The following is an 18404-nucleotide window of genomic DNA, read 5'->3' on the forward strand; positions in this document are numbered from 1 at the left end:
ATTAAGAGGTGCTTATGCCACCCTTTATAAAACACAGATTTATGTAATATTTGACATAGTGGGTAATGTCACATTTGACATTGGTGGTTATGTCACAACGTTATGCCACATTTATGAACCCTTTTATAGAGCATGACATATGGATGATTTGTGACACATTTATGTAGTGTTTATGAAGGCTTTATGAAGCCTTTATAAGCTGCACGTAATTTAAAACGGGACCGAAATGTCTATATTTTTTAAACCTTTGTGAGTGCAATGTTTACTGTGAATTTCTTATATTTTTTAAAATCTTTTTTAATCTTTTTTTTCTCACTTTTGTTTATTGTTTATTTCACTTGCTTTGCAAATGTTAACACATGTTTCCCATCCCAATAAAGCCCCTTTGAAGGAGAGAGAGAGAATCATCTCTAATGAGTCAAACAGGGTCATGAAATGGAACAGCCAGCACTGTGAAACCTTAATGGTGCAACACTTAAGATCCGTATAGTGACGTGTCTGTAATAACAAGGGGCCCACATTCCCGACCCTTTAGAAAACACCCTCAGGTAGCGCTATTAACACTGTCTGCCTCCAACGTGAGTCATTATGTAAATCAGTTACATTTAGTGTCTTCATTGGACAAAGTACTGACAACTTTTCGTATATAATTGCCTAAGCTAATTGATACATGTACGGTTCTTGTTTGTATTTGTAATTTGTTATCTTTATATATTAATTTGTAAGTGCTCCAGGTTACTTAAATACAGGTATAACTATTTGGAGAGATGTTTATATTTTAGATTTTAGTCATTTAGCAGACACTCTTATCCAGAGCGACCTACAGTTAGTGAGTGTATACATTTTCATACTGCCCCCCCGTGGGAAACGAACCCACAACCCTGGCGTTGCAAGCGCCATGCTCTACTAACTGAGCTACATCAGAAGCATTTTTAGCTGAGCTATAATAGGCCTAGGTAGCCTTGCCTGCCCTTGTTATGAAGAGATGAGAGTTGGGACGTTGTGTCAGAACAGCCACAGCGGCTCACTTCTTACAGAGAGAGCTCTATAATATATAATAATAATAATATGCCATTTAGCAGACGCTTTTATCCAAAGCGACTTACAGTCATGTGTGCATACATTTTTACGTATGGGTGGTCCCAGGGATCGAACCCACTACCCTGGCGTTACAAGCGCCATGCTCTACCAATTGAGCTACAGAGGACACAGCTCTATATTATATACCCTGTCTACCATCTACCTTCAGGCATTACATTACATCCCTCTGTCATTCTCCAACTTGTCAACCTTCCAATTTCAATGTGATTATTCACCTACCCTCCCTGTGGGGGAGTCGACCTGCCATGTTGATTGGCAGAGGGAAATAGTCTTACCCAGGTCCCTCTGGAGAGCCTATTTCAATCACGGTTAGGCCTCATCACAACTGTCATGTTATCACATGTTCATTATATGAATCACACACTCTGAGAATGGAGTTTAAGCTTGGGGAATTCTATAGGGGCCTATTGAGAACCATCTCCTCCTCTACTGACTGTTCTGTTAAGTGGCCTGGCTGTCCTCAGCAGCAATCATTCACTTTAATCACCATGTTAGCTTTAATGGTAGCTAAAGTGGGGGATCTGCATAATATATGCATATTATGGCTGTCTCTACTAATTGGCCCCGCTGCATTGCTATCTGGCTAATACTCCACTGACCTCGTGTCAGTGTATCACACCATCACATGTTCAATGTAGGTCATACCACTAATGATTTTATGTAAATCTAGGATGACCTAATCAGTGTTGTCGTGACGTGACTTACTTTAATGTATGACTGTTATTTATCGAATCACCTAACTATGTTTAATTGACACTTGATTAAATGAATCATATAACAATTAACTCATTAGGAATTTGGGGCACCACGGAAGAAGTTGTTAAACGAGTTACCATCTCCCGAATTAAACTTTTAGAAGATATATACAGTGGGGAGAACAAGTATTTGATACACTGCCGATTTTGCAGGTTTTCCTACTTACAAAGCATGTAGAGGTCTGTAATTTTTATCATAGGTACACTTCAACTGTGAGAGACGGAATCAAAAACAAAAATCCAGAAAATCACATTGTATGATTTTTAAGTAATTAATTTGCATTTTATTGCATGACATAAGTATTTGATACATTAGAAAAGCAGAACTTAATATTTGGTACAGAAACCTTTGTTTGCAATTACAGAGATCATACGTTTCCTGTAGGTCTTGACCAGGTTTGCACACACTGCAGCAGGGATTTTGGCCCACTCCTCCATACAGACCTTCTCCAGATCCTTCAGGTTTCGGGGCTGTCGCTGGGCAATACGGACTTTCAGCTCCCTCCAAAGATTTTCTATGGGGTTCAGGTCTGGAGACTGGCTATGCCACTCCAGGACCTTGAGATGCTTCTTACGGAGCAACTCCTTAGTTGCCCTGGCTGTCTGTTTTGGGTCATTGTCATGCTGGAAGACCCAGCCACGACCCATCTTCAATGCTCTTACTGAGGGAAGGAGGTTGTTGGCCAAGATCTCGCGATACATGGCCCCATCCATCCTCCCCTCAATACGGTGCAGTCGTGCGCTGCAGGATTTTAATCCATAACGGCGTAGTGTGTTACTAATGGTTTTCTTTGAGACTGTGGTCCCAGCTCTCTTCAGGTCATTGACCAGGTCCTGCCGTGTAGTTCTGGGCTGATCCCTCACCTTTCTCATGATCATTGATGCCCCAATAGGTGAGATCTTGCATGGAGCCCCAGACCGAGGGTGATTGACCGTCATCTTGAACTTCTTCCATTTTCTAATAATTGCGCCAACAGTTGTTGCCTTCTCACCAAGCTGCTTGCCTATTGTCCTGTAGCCCATCCCAGCCTTGTGCAGGTCTACAATTTTATCCCTGATGTCCTTACACAGCTCTCTGGTCTTGGCCATTGTGGAGAGGTTGGAGTCTGTTTGATTGAGTGTGTGGACAAGTGTATTTTATACAGGTAACAAGTTCAAACAGGTGCAGTTAATACAGGTAATGAGTGGAGAACAGGAGGGCTTCTTAAAGAAAAACTAACAGGTCTGTGAGAGACGGAATTCTTACTGGTTGGTAGGTGATCAAATACGTATGTCATGCAATAAAATGCAAATTATTTACCTAAAAATCATACAATGTGATTTTCTGGATTTTTGTTTTAGATTCTGTCTCTCACAGTTGAAGTGTACCTATGATAAAAATTACAGACCTCTACATGCTTTGTAAGTAGGAAAACCTGCAAAATCGGCAGTGTATCAAATACTTGTTCTCCCCACTGTATGTTATATATGGTAAGTCACTTATTAAATAATTACCTCTGATCAGTCTCATTTTGAACAGCGCATAATCCTTGAACCTGCAAGAACCCTAACCTTATTGATGAATCAGCAATTCACAAATTGGCTTAATTATTTATTTACTAACTAACTAAATAGTAACACAATACAAACACACACACACACACATAGGTTATTGATTACTAACGTAATACAATGAAAACAGGTCCCTAGTGGACTGGACTAACAATAGGATGAATGCTTGGGTAGAAGGAGGGTCAGAATGGAAGGGAGAGACAGAGATTTAAACTATCAGGGTTACTTTGGAAACTACGCTCACGGAAATACAAATGCTTAAAACCCCACTAAATGCTCATTCGGATTAGAAATGCAACATGCATTTACGTGTAGCTGTCCTCGATAGTTGAGTTGATGATGTAGGACTCTGGTTTGCCCACCAGAGATCCCAATGTCCTTGGTAGAGTTTCTGGTCGTAGTAGTGGTTAGAATGGATACTTCAGATGTACCAATGGTTGTCGGAGAGGGATTGTCCTTCCCAACTAGTGTCTTTAGTGAACGTTCTCTAGATGACTATACATGCCAGCTGCAGACTGAAATGATGAGGTCTAGTGCATTACCTTCTTCTTCACCTCATGTAGAGGTTGAGAGTTTCAGAGTTTCTCCATTTCAGATGTGTGGACTAACGTCTCACGTTTTCTGGTCTTTCTGGTCTAACCATTTTTGTAACGTGTAGCTTCAGCTTCACATTTCTTGGTCTTGTAGAAATTCAACCATTTGCAACATCCGGCTTATACCGTAGTATGCTTGGTCTTCCTTTGGTAATGGAGTTGTAGTTGTAAACCATTTTGTAAGTTTAGCTATAGTTATGTTGTTCCACCGTCTTTAATGACATCACAACATATTAACGAATTTGACATGATTGTTCTTTAAGTTCCCACCAACCATTGCCCACATTCTTTTAAGTAGGAATATTGTTACGTTATCCACTTTTGGATGTTGGAGTCTTGGCAGGAAGACTTCCTTTGTCTCACAGGGAAATTCCCTCTCCCAATACTGCATGGCACGGAAAATAAAGTTTCTGCAAGGAATTGCAAGGTTATAAAACTGGTCCCCAGAAAAGGGTGTGTTCAAACTGTCAAGGCTGAGGTGTATGATGTGTGGAAGTCAGGCGCAGGACACCGAAGCTTAGTCCAACAAAGTTTACTGTGAAAAACCACCAGGCAAGGATACAGTAAACGGCCTAAAAAAAACAGAGGCGAGCAATACGCAAACTATGCGTAAAACAAATAAACAAAGAAACAGATACAAAAACACGCAGCACTACGGACAGGCGAAAAACAACACACAATCTAACCAATGCAAAACAGGGAACTTATAGGACACGTAATCAGACACAAATGGACACAGGGGCGGAGGGGTCTCTCCTATCTCATCTTCTTGGAGTGGGCCAGCTACCACCGGCCTGAGAAGAGACACATGGAACGAGGGGTTAATATTCTTGTACTCAATAGGCAGTTGTAACCTGTAACACACCTCGTTCAATCTTCTCAGGACTTTAAAGGGCCCCACAAACCGCCGACCCAGCTTCCGACAGGGCAGGCGGAGGGGCAGGTTTCAAGTCGAGAGCCAGACTCGATCTCCCGGTGCGTACACCGGTCCCTCACTGCGGTGGCTATCGGCGCTCGCCTTTTGTTGACGGATGGCCCGCTGCAGATGGACATGGGCAGCGTCCCACGTCTCCTCCGAGCGCCGAATCCACTCGTCCACCGCAGGGGTCTCGATCTGGCTCTCGTGCCATGGTGCCAGGACCGGCTGATACCCTAAAACACACTGGAAAGGTGTTAAATTGGTGGAGGAGTGGCGGAGAGAGTTCTGGGCCATCTCTGCCCAGGGGATATACCTAGACCACTCCTCCGGCCGGTCCCGGCAATAGGACCTCAGAAACCTACCCACATCCTGGTTGACTCGTTCAACCTGCCCATTGCTCTCTGGGTGGTACCCCGAGGTAAGGCTTACCGAGACCCCCAAGCGTTCCATGAATGCCCCCCAAACTCTGGAGGTGAACTGGGGACCTTGGTCAGACACAATATCCTCGGGGACCCCATAGTGCCGGAACACGTGGGTAAATAGGGCCTCAGCGGTCTGTAGGGCAGTAGGGAGACCCGGCATTGGGAGGAGACGACAGGCCTTGGAAAACCGATCCACAACGACCAAAATTGGTGGTATTCCCCTGGGAGGGGGGTAGGTCGGTTACAAAATCAACCGAGAGGTGGGACCATGGTCGTTGTGGAACGGGCAGGGGATGTAACTTACCCCTGGGCAAATGTCTAGGCGCCTTACACTGGGCGCACACCGAGCAGGAGGAGACATAAACCCTCACATCCCTAGCTAACGTTGGCCACCAGTATTTCACGCTAAGGCAGTGCACTGTCCGGCCAATACCTGGATGTCCAGAGGAGGGTGATGTATGAGCCCAATAAATCAGACGATCACGAACCTCGAGCGGAACGTACGTACGCCCCACAGAACACTCGGGGGGAGTAGGGTCGGTACGCAGTGCCCGCTCGATTTCCGCATCGACCTCCCACACCACCGGAGCCACCAGACAAGACTCCGGCAGTATGGAAGTAGGCTCAATGGACCTCTCCTCTGTGTCATACCGCCGGGACAGGGCGTCTGCCTTACCGTTCTGGGACCCTGGGATGTATGTGATCTTAAAAACAAACCGGGTCAGGAACATGTTCCACCTAGCCTGACGAGGGTTCAATCTCCTAGCTGCCCGGATGTACTCCAGGTTACGGTGATCAGTCAGAATGAGGAAAGGGTGTTGAGCCCCCTCAAGCCAATGCCTCCACACCTTTAGGGCCTGGACTACAGCTAACAGCTCCCTGTCCCCAACGTCATAATTACGCTCCGCCGAGCTGAGCTTCTTGGAGTAGAACGCACAGGGGCGGAGCTTAGGTGGCGTGCCGGACCGTTGCGACAGGACTGCCCAAATGTCAGCCTCGGACGCGTCTACCTCTACTTGGAATGGTAAAGAGGGATCCGGATGCGCCAGCACCGGGGCCGAGGTGAACAGGTTCTTCAGTTTGACAAATGCCCTGTCCGCCTCAGCTGACCACTGCAAACGAACCGGACCCCCCTTTAGCAGGGACGTAATGGGAGCTGCAACCTGTCCAAAGCCCCGGATAAACCTCCGGTAGTAATTAGCAAAACCCAAGAACTGCTGCACCTCTTTTACAGTGGTTGGAGTTTGCCAATTACGCATGGCCGACACACGGTCTACCTCTATCTCCACACCAGACGCGGACAACCGATAACCCAAAAAGGAGACGGACTCCTGGAAGAACAGGCATTTCTCTGCCTTGACATACAAGTCATGCTCCAACAGTCTTCTCAACACTCGGCGCACCAGGGCTACATGCTCAGCTCGTGTAGAAGAGTACACTAGGATGTCGTCGATGTATACTACCACACCCTGCCCATGCATGTCCCGGAAAATCTCGTCAACAAAGGATTGGAAGACCGAAGGAGCATTCATTAACCCGTATGGCATGACGAGATACTCGTAATGACCCGAGGTGGTGCTAAATGCTGTCTTCCATTCATCCCCCTCCCTAATGCGCACCAGATTGTACGCGCTCCTGAGATCCAACTTTGTGAAGAACCGCGCTCCGCGTAATGATTCTGTCATAGTCGCAATCAGTGGAAGAGGGTAACTGTACTTAACCGTGATCTGATTGAGACTACGGTAGTCAATACACGGGCGCAAACCCCCGTCCTTCTTCTTCACAAAGAAGAAACTCGAGGAAACCGGGGAAGTGGAGGACCGTATGTATCCCTGTGCCAAGGACTCGGCTATGTAAGTCTCCATAGCCGCTGTCTCCTCTTGAGACAGGGGATACACACGGCTCCGCGGAAGTGCCGCTCCTGTTTGGAGATCTATCGCACAATCCCCCTGTCTATGAGGTGGTAGCCGTGTTGCCCTCGTTTTGCTGAACACAAGTGCTAAATCCTCATACTCAGGGGGAATGCGCATTGCGGGCACTTGGTTCGGACTCTCTACCGAGGTCGCCCCTAAGGAAACACCTAGACATCTCCCTACACACTGGGCAGACCACTCCATAAGAGCCCTCTGTTGCCACGCAATGGTAGGATCATGGGCGCTTAACCAGGGAAGCCCCAGCACCACGGGATACGCAGGAGAGTCAATCAGATAAAACTGAATGATCTCCTCATGACCCCCCTGCGTCGTCATCTTAAGTGGTGCTGTGACTTCTCTGATCAGCCCCGACCCCAACGGCCGGCTGTCTAGGGCGTGAACAGGAAAGGGGGCTTCTACCGGCCGAAGGGGAATTCCTAACCTATAACAAAATGCACGATCAACAAAATTCCCAGCTGCGCCTGAATTTACTAGCGCCTTATGCTGGGAATGAGGTGCCACCTGTGGAAATCTCACAGGTATGCTCATGTGACCAACAGAGAGCTCTGGGTAAGTGGGGCGCCTACTCACCTGAAATGACTCCCCAGTGCGTGACCTGTTGTCCCCTCTCCCAGGAGACCCTCCCCAGCACCTGGCCGCGGTGTGTCCTCCACGGCCACAGTTGGTGCAGGGGATGGCCCCCCTCGGGTTCTCTCTCCTCCTCTCTCTAGCGCCAGCACCCCCGAGCTCCATGGGAATCGGCTCGGAGGTGCTGGAGGGTGGCATGGACGACCCCCACTCGGGACGTCCGCGGGTAGCCAGCAGGGTGTCGAGACGGATGGAGATGTCCACCAACTGGTCGAAGGATAGGTTGGTGTCCCTGCAGGCCAGCTCACGACGAACGTCCTCTCGTAGGCTACACCGGTAATGGTCGATGAGGGCCCTCTCATTCCACCCCGCATCCGCCGCTAGAGTCCGGAACTCCAGGGCGAACTCCTGTGCGCTCCTCTTCCCCTGTCGGAGGTGGAACAGACGCTCCCTCGCCGCCTTCCCCTCAGGTGGGTGATCGAAGACAGCCCTGAAGCGGCGGGAGAACTCCGCGTAGGTGATGGTAGCGGCGTCTATTCCCCTCCATTCGGCGTTGGCCCACTCCAACGCCTTGCCGGATAGACAGGAGATGAGGGCGGAGACGCTCTCGTATCCCGAGGGCGCTGGGTGTATGGTAGCCAGGTAGAGTTCCACCTGCAGGAGGAACCCCTGACACCCGGCTGCAGAACCGTCATATGTCCTCGGGAGCGAGAGCCGTATGCCACTGGGTTCCGGTGCTGAGAGAGGAGGTCTGGCCGTTGGTGATGGGATGGTGTGAGAAGGCGTGGGCACCTCTCCAGTAACCAACCGGCGCAGAGTGTTGGACACCTCGTTCATGGCGGCCCCAAGTTGCCGGATCATGGTGTCTTGGTCGCTGATCCGATCCTCCAGCGACTTGGGTGCCGCCACTGCTCCTGCTGACTCCATAATGGTGTGTTGTTCTGTCAAGACTGAGGTGTATGATGTGTGGAAGTCAGGCGCAGGACACCGAAGCTTAGTCCAACAAAGTTTACTGTGAAAAACCACCAGGCAAGGATACAGTAAACGGCCTCAAAAAAACAGAGGCGAGCAATACGCAAACTATGCGTAAAACAAATAAACAAATAAACAGATACAAAAACACGCAGCACTACGGACAGGCAAAAAACAACACACAATCTAACCAATGCAAAACAGGGAACTTATAGGACACGTAATCAGACACAAACGGACACAGGTGTAAAAGACAGACCAAAGCAATCACACCAAGAAACATTCAACGGTGGCAGCTAGTACTCCGGGGACGGCGAACGCCGAAGCCTGCCCGAACTAGGAGGAGGAGCAGTCTCGGCAGAATCCGTGACACAAACCTTTGCCTAGCCGGCATCTTTGATCCGGGATCTTTGATCCATCTTTGAGGGCAAGTCATGACAGTGTACAATATTAACCCTTTTCATCACATGGAATGTATCTGGCCTTATAACACTACAAATGCATTTGAGGCTTACCATCTCCACCGTTTTCATATAATTAGGCCTACAATAGGCATTATTAGACCTGAAGATGGGCCTACATACAATAGGCCTACTCTAGACCTCAGTCTTTTCCCTCTTTTGTATTATACCATGTAAGCGATTGAGTCTGTCTATGTGCAGTTCTTCCTACCAGAGAGCTGCTGGTTGGCCTTAAGAGCTGTGCTGCTCTGAGAGAGAGGAAAGATAGTGATCTCACAGAGAGGTCCCTGAGGACTCTTTGGCGCAGGCTGTCTTTGAGGGTGTTGATGATCTGATGAAGATGTCTGGTACAGCCTGTCAAGATTCTCTGACACCTTATCCTGGCACCCGCTGTGCAGACCAGTAGGGGAGGTGTGATTTGTTTAGGGAGCCGTTCCTATCTGACTGACAGGGGGTCTTCTGAGCATGACAGCAAGAGATGTACCTCACTCTTATTTCTTTGATAGCTAAGGCCCCTCTTGGTGGGGCTTCAGTTTTCATTGGGTTTAAGAATATAGCTGGAGGCAGTCAATCAATATTGTTACTGCATATCACAGGTGGACACATTAATTTGGCCTAAGTGTGTTTACAGGTCAGTATGTGTGGATTACTTGCATCTGTGAAACACCCAGTTTCAGAGTCTCACTGAAGAAGATGCCGTCACTTATAAATGGCTCTTTACATTACTGAAGCAATGAATGAAAGGTTACGATGACGTACCAAATAACCACAACATTTATTTACTCTTTCTTCTGCTTTTAAATGTTGCTTATTTTCTAAATTGCACTCAATTGTAATTTGAAAAGTAATTTAACTTGTGAAAGGAGTGTTTCATGTAGCATTTGTCACCATTTACACTATGTACAATTCTATGTACTGTAGCTTCCGCCTATATATGCAGATTTGGGTCATTGGGGCACTATTAATGTCTGACTGATTACTGTTTGTTTCCTGCTGTTTTTCTATGTGGTTTGTGTATGTAATGTCTGAACTGCGGTAATATGTTCCTCTTCTAGGACAATAAATGTAAACTAACGTAATAATGTCTCTCTTGTATCCAGGGCCTGAACAACATCATTCACATAGACTTTGACTACAGGAAGGAGTTCATCTACTGGATAGACTCTTCCAGACCCAGCGGACGGAGGATCAACAGAATGAGACTCAATGGGAGTGACCTTAAGGTACTGCTGCTAGGGGGGAGTGATTTTATGTGTAGCATGCACTTAGCATGGAACACTCTTAACAACATACAGTGGGGAAAAAAAGTATTTAGTCAGCCACCAATTGTGCAAGTTCTCCCACTTAAAAAGATGAGAGAGGCCTGTAATTTTCATCATAGGTACACGTCAACTATGACAGACAAATTAAGAAAAAAAATCGATAAAATCACACTGTAGGATTTTTAATGAATTTATTTGCAAATGATGGTGGAAAATAAGTATTTGGTCACCTACAAACAAGCAAGATTTCTGGCTCTCACAGACCTGTAACTTCTTCTTTAAGAGGCTCCTCTGTCCTCCACTCGTTACCTGTATTAATAGCACCTGTTTGAACTTGTTATCAGTATAAAAGACACCTGTCCACAACCTCAAACAGTCACACTCCAAACTCCACTATGGCCAAGACCAAAGAGCTGTCAAAGGACACCAGAAACAAAATTGTAGACCTGCACCAGGCTGGGAAGACTGAATCTGCAATAGGTGAGCAGCTTGGTTTGAAGAAAACAACTGTGGGAGCAATTATTAGGAAATGGAAGACATACAAGATCACTGATAATCTCCCTCGATCTGGGGCTCCACGCAAGATCTCACCCCGTGGGGTCAAAATTATCACAAGAACGGTGAGCAAAAATCCCAGAACCACACAGGGGGACCTAGTGAATGACCTGCAGAGAGCTGGGACCAAAGTAACAAAGCCTACCATCAGTAACACAGTACGCCGCCAGGGACTCAAATCCTGCAGTTCCAGACGTGTCACCCTGCTTAAGCCAGTACATGTCCAGGCCCGTCTGAAGTTTGCTAGAGTGCATTTGGATGATCCAGAAGAGGATTGGGAGAATGTCATATGGTCAGATGAAACCAAAATAGAACTTTTTGGTAAAAACTAGAAATCATCGTGTTTGGAGGACAAAGAATGCTGAGTTGCATCCAAGAACACCATACCTACTGTGAAGCATGGGGGTGTAAACATCATGCTTTGGGGCTGTTTTTCTGCAAAGGGACCAGGACGACTGATCCGTGTAAAGGAAAGAATGAATGGGGCCATGTATCGTGAGATTTTGAGTGAAAACCTCCTTCCATCAGCAAGGGCATTGAAGATGAAACGTGGCTGGGTCTTTCAGCATGACAATGATCCCAAACACACTGCCCGGGCAACGAAGGAGTGGCTTCGTAAGAAGCATTTCAAGGTCCTGGAGTGGCCTAGCCAGTCTCCAGATCTCAACCCCATAGAAAATCTTTGAAGGAGTTGAAAGTCCGTGTTGCCCAGCGACAGCCCCAAAACATCACTGCTCTAGAGGAGATCTGCATGGAGGAATGGGCCAAAATTGTGTGTGAAAACCTTGTGAAGACTTACAGAAAACGTTTGACCTGTGTCATTGCCAACAAAGGGTATATAACAAAGTATTGAGAAACTTTTGTTATTGACCAAATACTTATTTTCCACCATAATTTGCAAATAAATTCATAAAAAATCCTACAATGTGATTTTCTGGATTTTTTTTTCTTATTTTGTCTGTCATAGTTGACGTGTACCTATGATGAAAATTAAAGGCCTCTCTCATCTTTTTAAGTGGGAGAACTTGCACAATTGGTGGCTGACTAAATACTTTTTTTCCCCACTGTAACTGACCAGTGGACTAGGTTCGGGAAGAGCAGTAATAAGATGATCATATGAAAGACCAGACCAGAGACCAGGATGTACATTTTAAAGATACGTGCTAAATGCCTGCTTGTTTATTTTAGGAAAATAGATTTTTAGTTCTCAAAAATAATAAAACATGCAACAGTGTTTCACAGTGTGATTCACACAATAAACAATGTTCACAATATAATAGGCCTAGATCAATTTCAATACCTTGGGTTAATAGTATATGGTTCTACAGCATTTCAATACCTCAGGTAAAATCGGGTGCACCCTTCTATAGTAATATCTATAGGAATATGAATTATCACCAGTAAATATCCAGATCAATTCAATATAGAAAACAAAATAACATTCAAATCCACATTCACATTCCCAACAGTCCTACCACACATATGGAGTGATCAGTCCCATCAAACATTGAGGGGAAAGTGAACTCAAAGGTCCTCTTGAAGAATTTTGATGTCTTCTTTCTTCATGCAATTAGATGTCACTGTCTTTGGGCAGGCTCGCCATCAAATGAATCAACTGTAAACAAAACCTGGGGCGGCAGGTAGCTTAGTGGTTAAGAGCGTTGTGCCAGTAACCGAAAGGTCGTCCCCACAGTGACCGTACGTACATACCCCAACCAGAAGCCATGGATTACAGGAAACATCCGCACTGAGCTAAAGGGTAGAGCTGCCGCTTTCAAGGAACGGGACTCTAACCCGGACGCTTATAAGAAATCCCGCTATGACCTCCGACGAACCATCAAACAGGCAAAGAGTCAATACAGGACTAAGATTGAATCGTACTACACTGGCTCTGACGCTCGTCGGATGTGGCAGGACTTGAATACTATTACAGACTACAAAGGGAAGCACAGCCGCGAGCTGCCCAGTGAAACAAACCTACCAGACGAGCTAAACCACTTCTATGCTCGCTTCGAGGCAAGCAACACTGAAGCATGCATGAGAGCACCAGCTGTTCCGGATGACTATGTGATCACGCTCTCCGTAGCCGATGTGAGTAAGACTTTTAAGCAGGTCAACATTCACAAGGCCGCAGGGCCAGACGGATTACCAGGACGTGTACTCCGAGCATGTGCTGACCAACTGGCAAGTGTCTTCACTGACATTTTCAACATGTCCCTGAATGAGTCTGTAATACCAACATGTTTCAAGCAGACCACCATAGTCCCCATGCCCAAGGACTCTAAGATAACCTGCCTAAATGACTACCGACCCGTAGAACTGACGTCTGTAGCCATGAAGTGCTTTGAAAGGCTGGTCATGGCTCACATCAACAGCATTATCCCAGAAACCCTAGACCCACTCCAATTTGCATACCGCCCCAACAGATCCACAGATGATGCAATCTCTATTGCACTCCACACTGCCCTTTCCCACCTGGACAAGAGGAACACCTACGTGAGAATGCTATTCATTGACTACAGCTCAGTATTCAACACCATAGTGCCCTCTAAGCTCATCACTAAGCTAAGGATCCTGGGACTAAACACCTCCCTCTGCAACTGGATCCTGGACTTCCTGACGGGCCGCCCCCAGGTGGTAAGGGTAGGTAACAACACATCTGCCACACTGATCCTCAACACGGGGGCACCTCAGGGGTGCGTGCTCAGTCCCCTCCTGTACTCTCTGTTCACCCATGACTGCATGGCCAGGCACAACTCCAACAACATCATTAAGTTTGCCGACGACACAACAGTGGTAGGCCTGATCACCGACAACGATGAGACAGCCTATAGGGAGGAGGTCAGAGACCTGGCCGTGTGGTGCCAGGACAACAACCTCTCCCTCAACGTGACCAAGACAAAGGAGATGATTGTGGACTACAGGAAAAAGGACTGAGCACACCCCCATTCTCATCGACGGGGCTGTAGTGGAACAGGTTGAGAGCTTCAAGTTCCTTGGTGTCCACATCACCAACGAACTATCATGGTCCAAACACACCAAGACAGTCGTGAAGAGGGCACGACAAAGCCTATTCCCCCTCAGGAGACTGAAAAGATTTGGCATGGGTCCTCAGATCCTCAAAAAATTCTACAGCTGCACCATCGAGAGCATCCTGACTGGTTGCATCACCGCCTGGTATGGCAACTGCTTGGCCTCCGACCGCAAGTCACTACAGAGGGTAGTGCGTACGGCCCAGTACATCACTGGGGCCAAGCTTCCTGCCATCCAGGACCTCTATACCAGGCGGTGTCAGAGGAAGGCCCTCAAAATTGTCAAAGACTCCAGCCACCCTAGTCATAGACTGTTCTCTTTGCTACCGCACGGCAAGCGGTACCGGAGTGCCAAGTCTAGGTCCAAAAGACTTCTCAACAGCTTCTACCCCCAAGCCATAAGACTCCTGAACAGCTAATCATGGCTACCCGGACTATTTGCACTCCCCCCCCCACCCCATCCTTTTTACGCTGCTGCTACTCTGTTAATGATTTATGCATAGTCACTTTAACTCTACCCACATGTACATATTACCTCAACTACCTCAACTAGCCGGTGCCCCCGCACATTGACTCTGCAACGGTACCCCCCTGTATATATAGCCTCCCTACTGTTTTTTTTTTTTTTTTTTTTTTTTTTTTTTATTAATTTTTTTTTTTGGGGGGGGGATGGATCAGCTTAATATTGCAGATAGATTGTATCTTCTATCAATGTAATTGTCTGCATCACTTCCAATCCCCCATGTTTTTATTTATTTTTATATATATATTCCCCTTTATTACTTTTCAACCCCACCATCCTTTCCCTACTTGGAGTAAATTAGTGAACAACAACGCCCAGGCCTCTACTTCCGGTCTATACTTACTATCTACACCTTATGGACAGAGTTAATTTTACAATAATTCTATATCTATATATATATATATATATATACATATATATATATATATACATACATATATATATATATATATATATATATATATATATATATATATATATATATATATATATATATATATATATATATACATATTTATTTTTTTGCTCCTGAACTTCTACTCTCAACCTCTCCGATCATTTTCATGATGTCCATCCGGTTTGCTTCTAAATGCCATATCTTTCTAACTGTGCTCTTTCCCAAAAGCTCCCAACATACAACCTATATACTTATTATGGACACAGTATGCTTACATTATTAGCTATCTTTGTTATTATTTGTTGTTATTTGTTATTAGTCCCATCCTTCAACTCTATTCAATACCTCCCATCTATCTCTTAACACCATCCATATAGGATTTCTATTTGCCATATATATTTCAACCATACTGTGATGTTTTACAAAAGTTCTGAACCTTTCTATTCTCATTGCTTCTACAGATTGTGAATTAAAAATAAACATTTTTGCTAAAAGTATTATTATATTATTGATTGATTGACCATGACTTTTCAGATCACCCAGTAATGCTATCTGCAAGGTTAGTTCCAGGTAAATATTGCAATCCTTTAGCCATTCCTGGACCTGTGTCCAAAAACAAGCTACAAATGGACAGAACCAAAACAAATGATCTAATGATTCTATCTCTTCACAGCAAAATCTGCAGAGCTGGGAAGATTGTATCCCCCATATAAATAACATTCTATTGGTAGCAAGAATTTTATATAATAATTTAAATTGAAAGATTCTAATTTTTGAATCCGGTGTCGTTTTGCGTGTCAGTTCATAAACACTATGCCATGGGATCGGTACGTCAAAGATCTCTTCCCAACTATTTTGCAATCTATATGGGACTGCTGTCAATCCTTTGGTCCTTAAGTGAAACTGATATACTTTTTTATTTATCACAGTTTTCCTTAACCAATTATGTTCTTTAATGCAAGGCCGACAGACAAGTTCCTTACTTTCTCCCCCTTCAACTTTCCTCTTCCACTTTTGCGGTAAGGCTGCAATTATTTGGTTGTAATTTTGGGTAGAGCAGACATTTCCATATGTTTTTGTTAGCTGCATGTGCGACATAACTCCACCAGTCCTACCGATGATATCATTTACGAAGATTATACCTTTTTTAAACATTCTGTCAAAAAATAAAGGTTTTTTGTCAATTAGTATATTTGAATTTAACCACAATATTTGTTGCATTATTTGTTCTGTCGTTTCTGGAGGATTAAATTGAAATTGCAACCAACTTTCTATGGCTTGTTTTAGAAATAGTGACATTTGGGAGATTATTTCCTTTTCAAATAACTGAAAGTGAGAGGTTGTAATCTGAATAAAGGGAAAAAGGCCTTTCTTGAACAGTGGGTGAGACAATCTTACTAATTTGCTTGAGAACCAGTTCGGATTTAAGTATAACTTTTGGATGACTGAAGATTTTAGTGATAGGTCTAATGCTTTAATATTTAATAATTTCTGTCCTCCGAATTCATATTCATTATATAAATATGCTCTTTTAATTTTGTCTGGCTTGCCGTTCCAAATAAAATTGAATATTTTTTTCTCATATAATTTAAAAAACTGTTTGCTAGGCGTAGGCAAGACCATAAGCAAATAGGTAAACTGGGATAATACTAAAGAGTTAATCAGGGTGATTTTCCCACAAATTGACAGGTATTTTCCTTTCCATGGTAGTAAGATCTTATCTATTTTTGCTAACTTTCTATTAAAATTTATTGAAGTGAGATCATTTATTTCCTTTGGGATATGTATTCCGAGTATATCCACATCACCATCAGACCATTTTATTGGTAAACTACATGGTAATGTAAAAATTGTATTTTTTAGTGATCCAATACGTAATATAGTACATTTGTCATAATTTTGTTTTAATCCAGAGAGGTTAGAAAATGTATCTAGATCCTCTATGAGGCTGTGGAGGGATTCTAGTTGTGGATCTAAAAGAAAACATGAATCATCTGCGTACAATGACACCTTTGTTTTTAAGCCCTGTATTTCTAATCCTCTGATATTATTATTGGATCTGATTTTAATAGCTAACATCTCGATGGCCACAATAAATAGATATGCCGATAGTGGACAACCTTGTTTCACTCCTCTTGACAGTTTGAAACTTTCTGAGAAATAGCCATTATTTACTATTTTACACCTAGGGTTACTATACATGATTTTGACCCATTTTATAAGAGATTCTCCAAAATTGAAATGCTCCAGGCATTTATATATAAATTCCAGTCGAACTTTATCAAATGCCTTTTCGAAGTCTGCTATGAATAGCAGGCCTGGTTTCCCATATTTTCCATAGTGTTCTATTGTTTCCAATACTTGCCTTATATTATCTCCAATGTATCTTCCATGTAAAAAACCTGTCTGATTAGAATGAATAATATCCGACAATACCTTTTTAATTCTATGCGCTATACATTTTGCTAGGATTTTTGCATCACAACACTGAAGTGTAAGGGGCCTCCAATTTTGTAAATGGACTGGATCTTTATATTTTCCACTTGTATCCTGTTTCAGTAATAATGAGATCAGACCTTCTTCTTGAGTGTCAGATAATCTACCATTTACATAGGAGTGGTTAAAACATGCTAATAACGGTCCTCTTAGTATATCAAAAAAGGTTTGTTATACCTCGATTGGTATGCCATCCAACCCTGGAGTTTTCCCGGACTTAAAGTCTTTAATTGCATCCAGAAGTTCCTCCTCTGTAATTTCACCTTCACATGAGTATTTCTGTGTGGCTGTTAATTTGACATTATCAATAGGAAAAAAATCTCTACAATTAGCTTCAGTTAGAGGAGATGGAGGCGACTGAAAAGAAAACATATGCTTAAAATACTTTGTTTCTTCCTTCAAAATATCATTAGGTGAATTATGGGTGACTCCGTCAATTGTAACCAGTTTCATTAAGTTCTTTTTGGTAGCATTCCTATGTTGAAGATTAAAAAAGAATTTTGTGCATTTTTCCCCATATTCCATCCAGTTTGCTTTATTTTTATAATATATTACACTTGATCTTTCTTGAATAAGTTTTTCAATTTATTTTTGTTTTTCCTCTAATTTATTCTGAGCCTCTATGTTACAGTTTTTATTGCCATCTATCTGTTCTGTTAGACTTTCTATTTCCTTTCTTAGTATAAACTCTTTTGACCTAAATTGCTTTTGTTTTCGAGATGAGTACTGAATTGCATGGCCTCTAAAGGCACATTTAAAGGTGTCCCATACAATAAGGGGATTCGCTGTAGCCTCCCTACTGTTACTTTATTTTACTTCTGCTCTTTTTTTTCTCAACACTTTTTTTGTTGTTGTTTTATTTTT

The 18404-nt window shown here is 44.0% G+C and overlaps 1 protein-coding gene across 1 annotated transcript in view; it reads left to right on the top strand.

The window, feature by feature from the left end:
- The window catches only part of LOC311128814 (low-density lipoprotein receptor-related protein 1B-like), a gene marked incomplete at both ends in the record, with an annotated part of 602749 nt that overhangs the window by 515365 nt on the left and 68980 nt on the right, over window positions 1–18404 (top strand). The window contains one exon of the mRNA XM_084161045.1: window positions 10376–10498. Within this exon, the coding sequence (XP_084017171.1) occupies window positions 10376–10498 (123 nt within the window). The remainder of the gene's footprint in view (window positions 1–10375; window positions 10499–18404) is intronic.

Source organism: Coregonus lavaretus (genome assembly GCF_964263955.1).
Source record: "Coregonus lavaretus genome assembly, chromosome: 5".
NCBI classification, from domain to species: Eukaryota; Metazoa; Chordata; class Actinopteri; order Salmoniformes; family Salmonidae; genus Coregonus; species Coregonus lavaretus.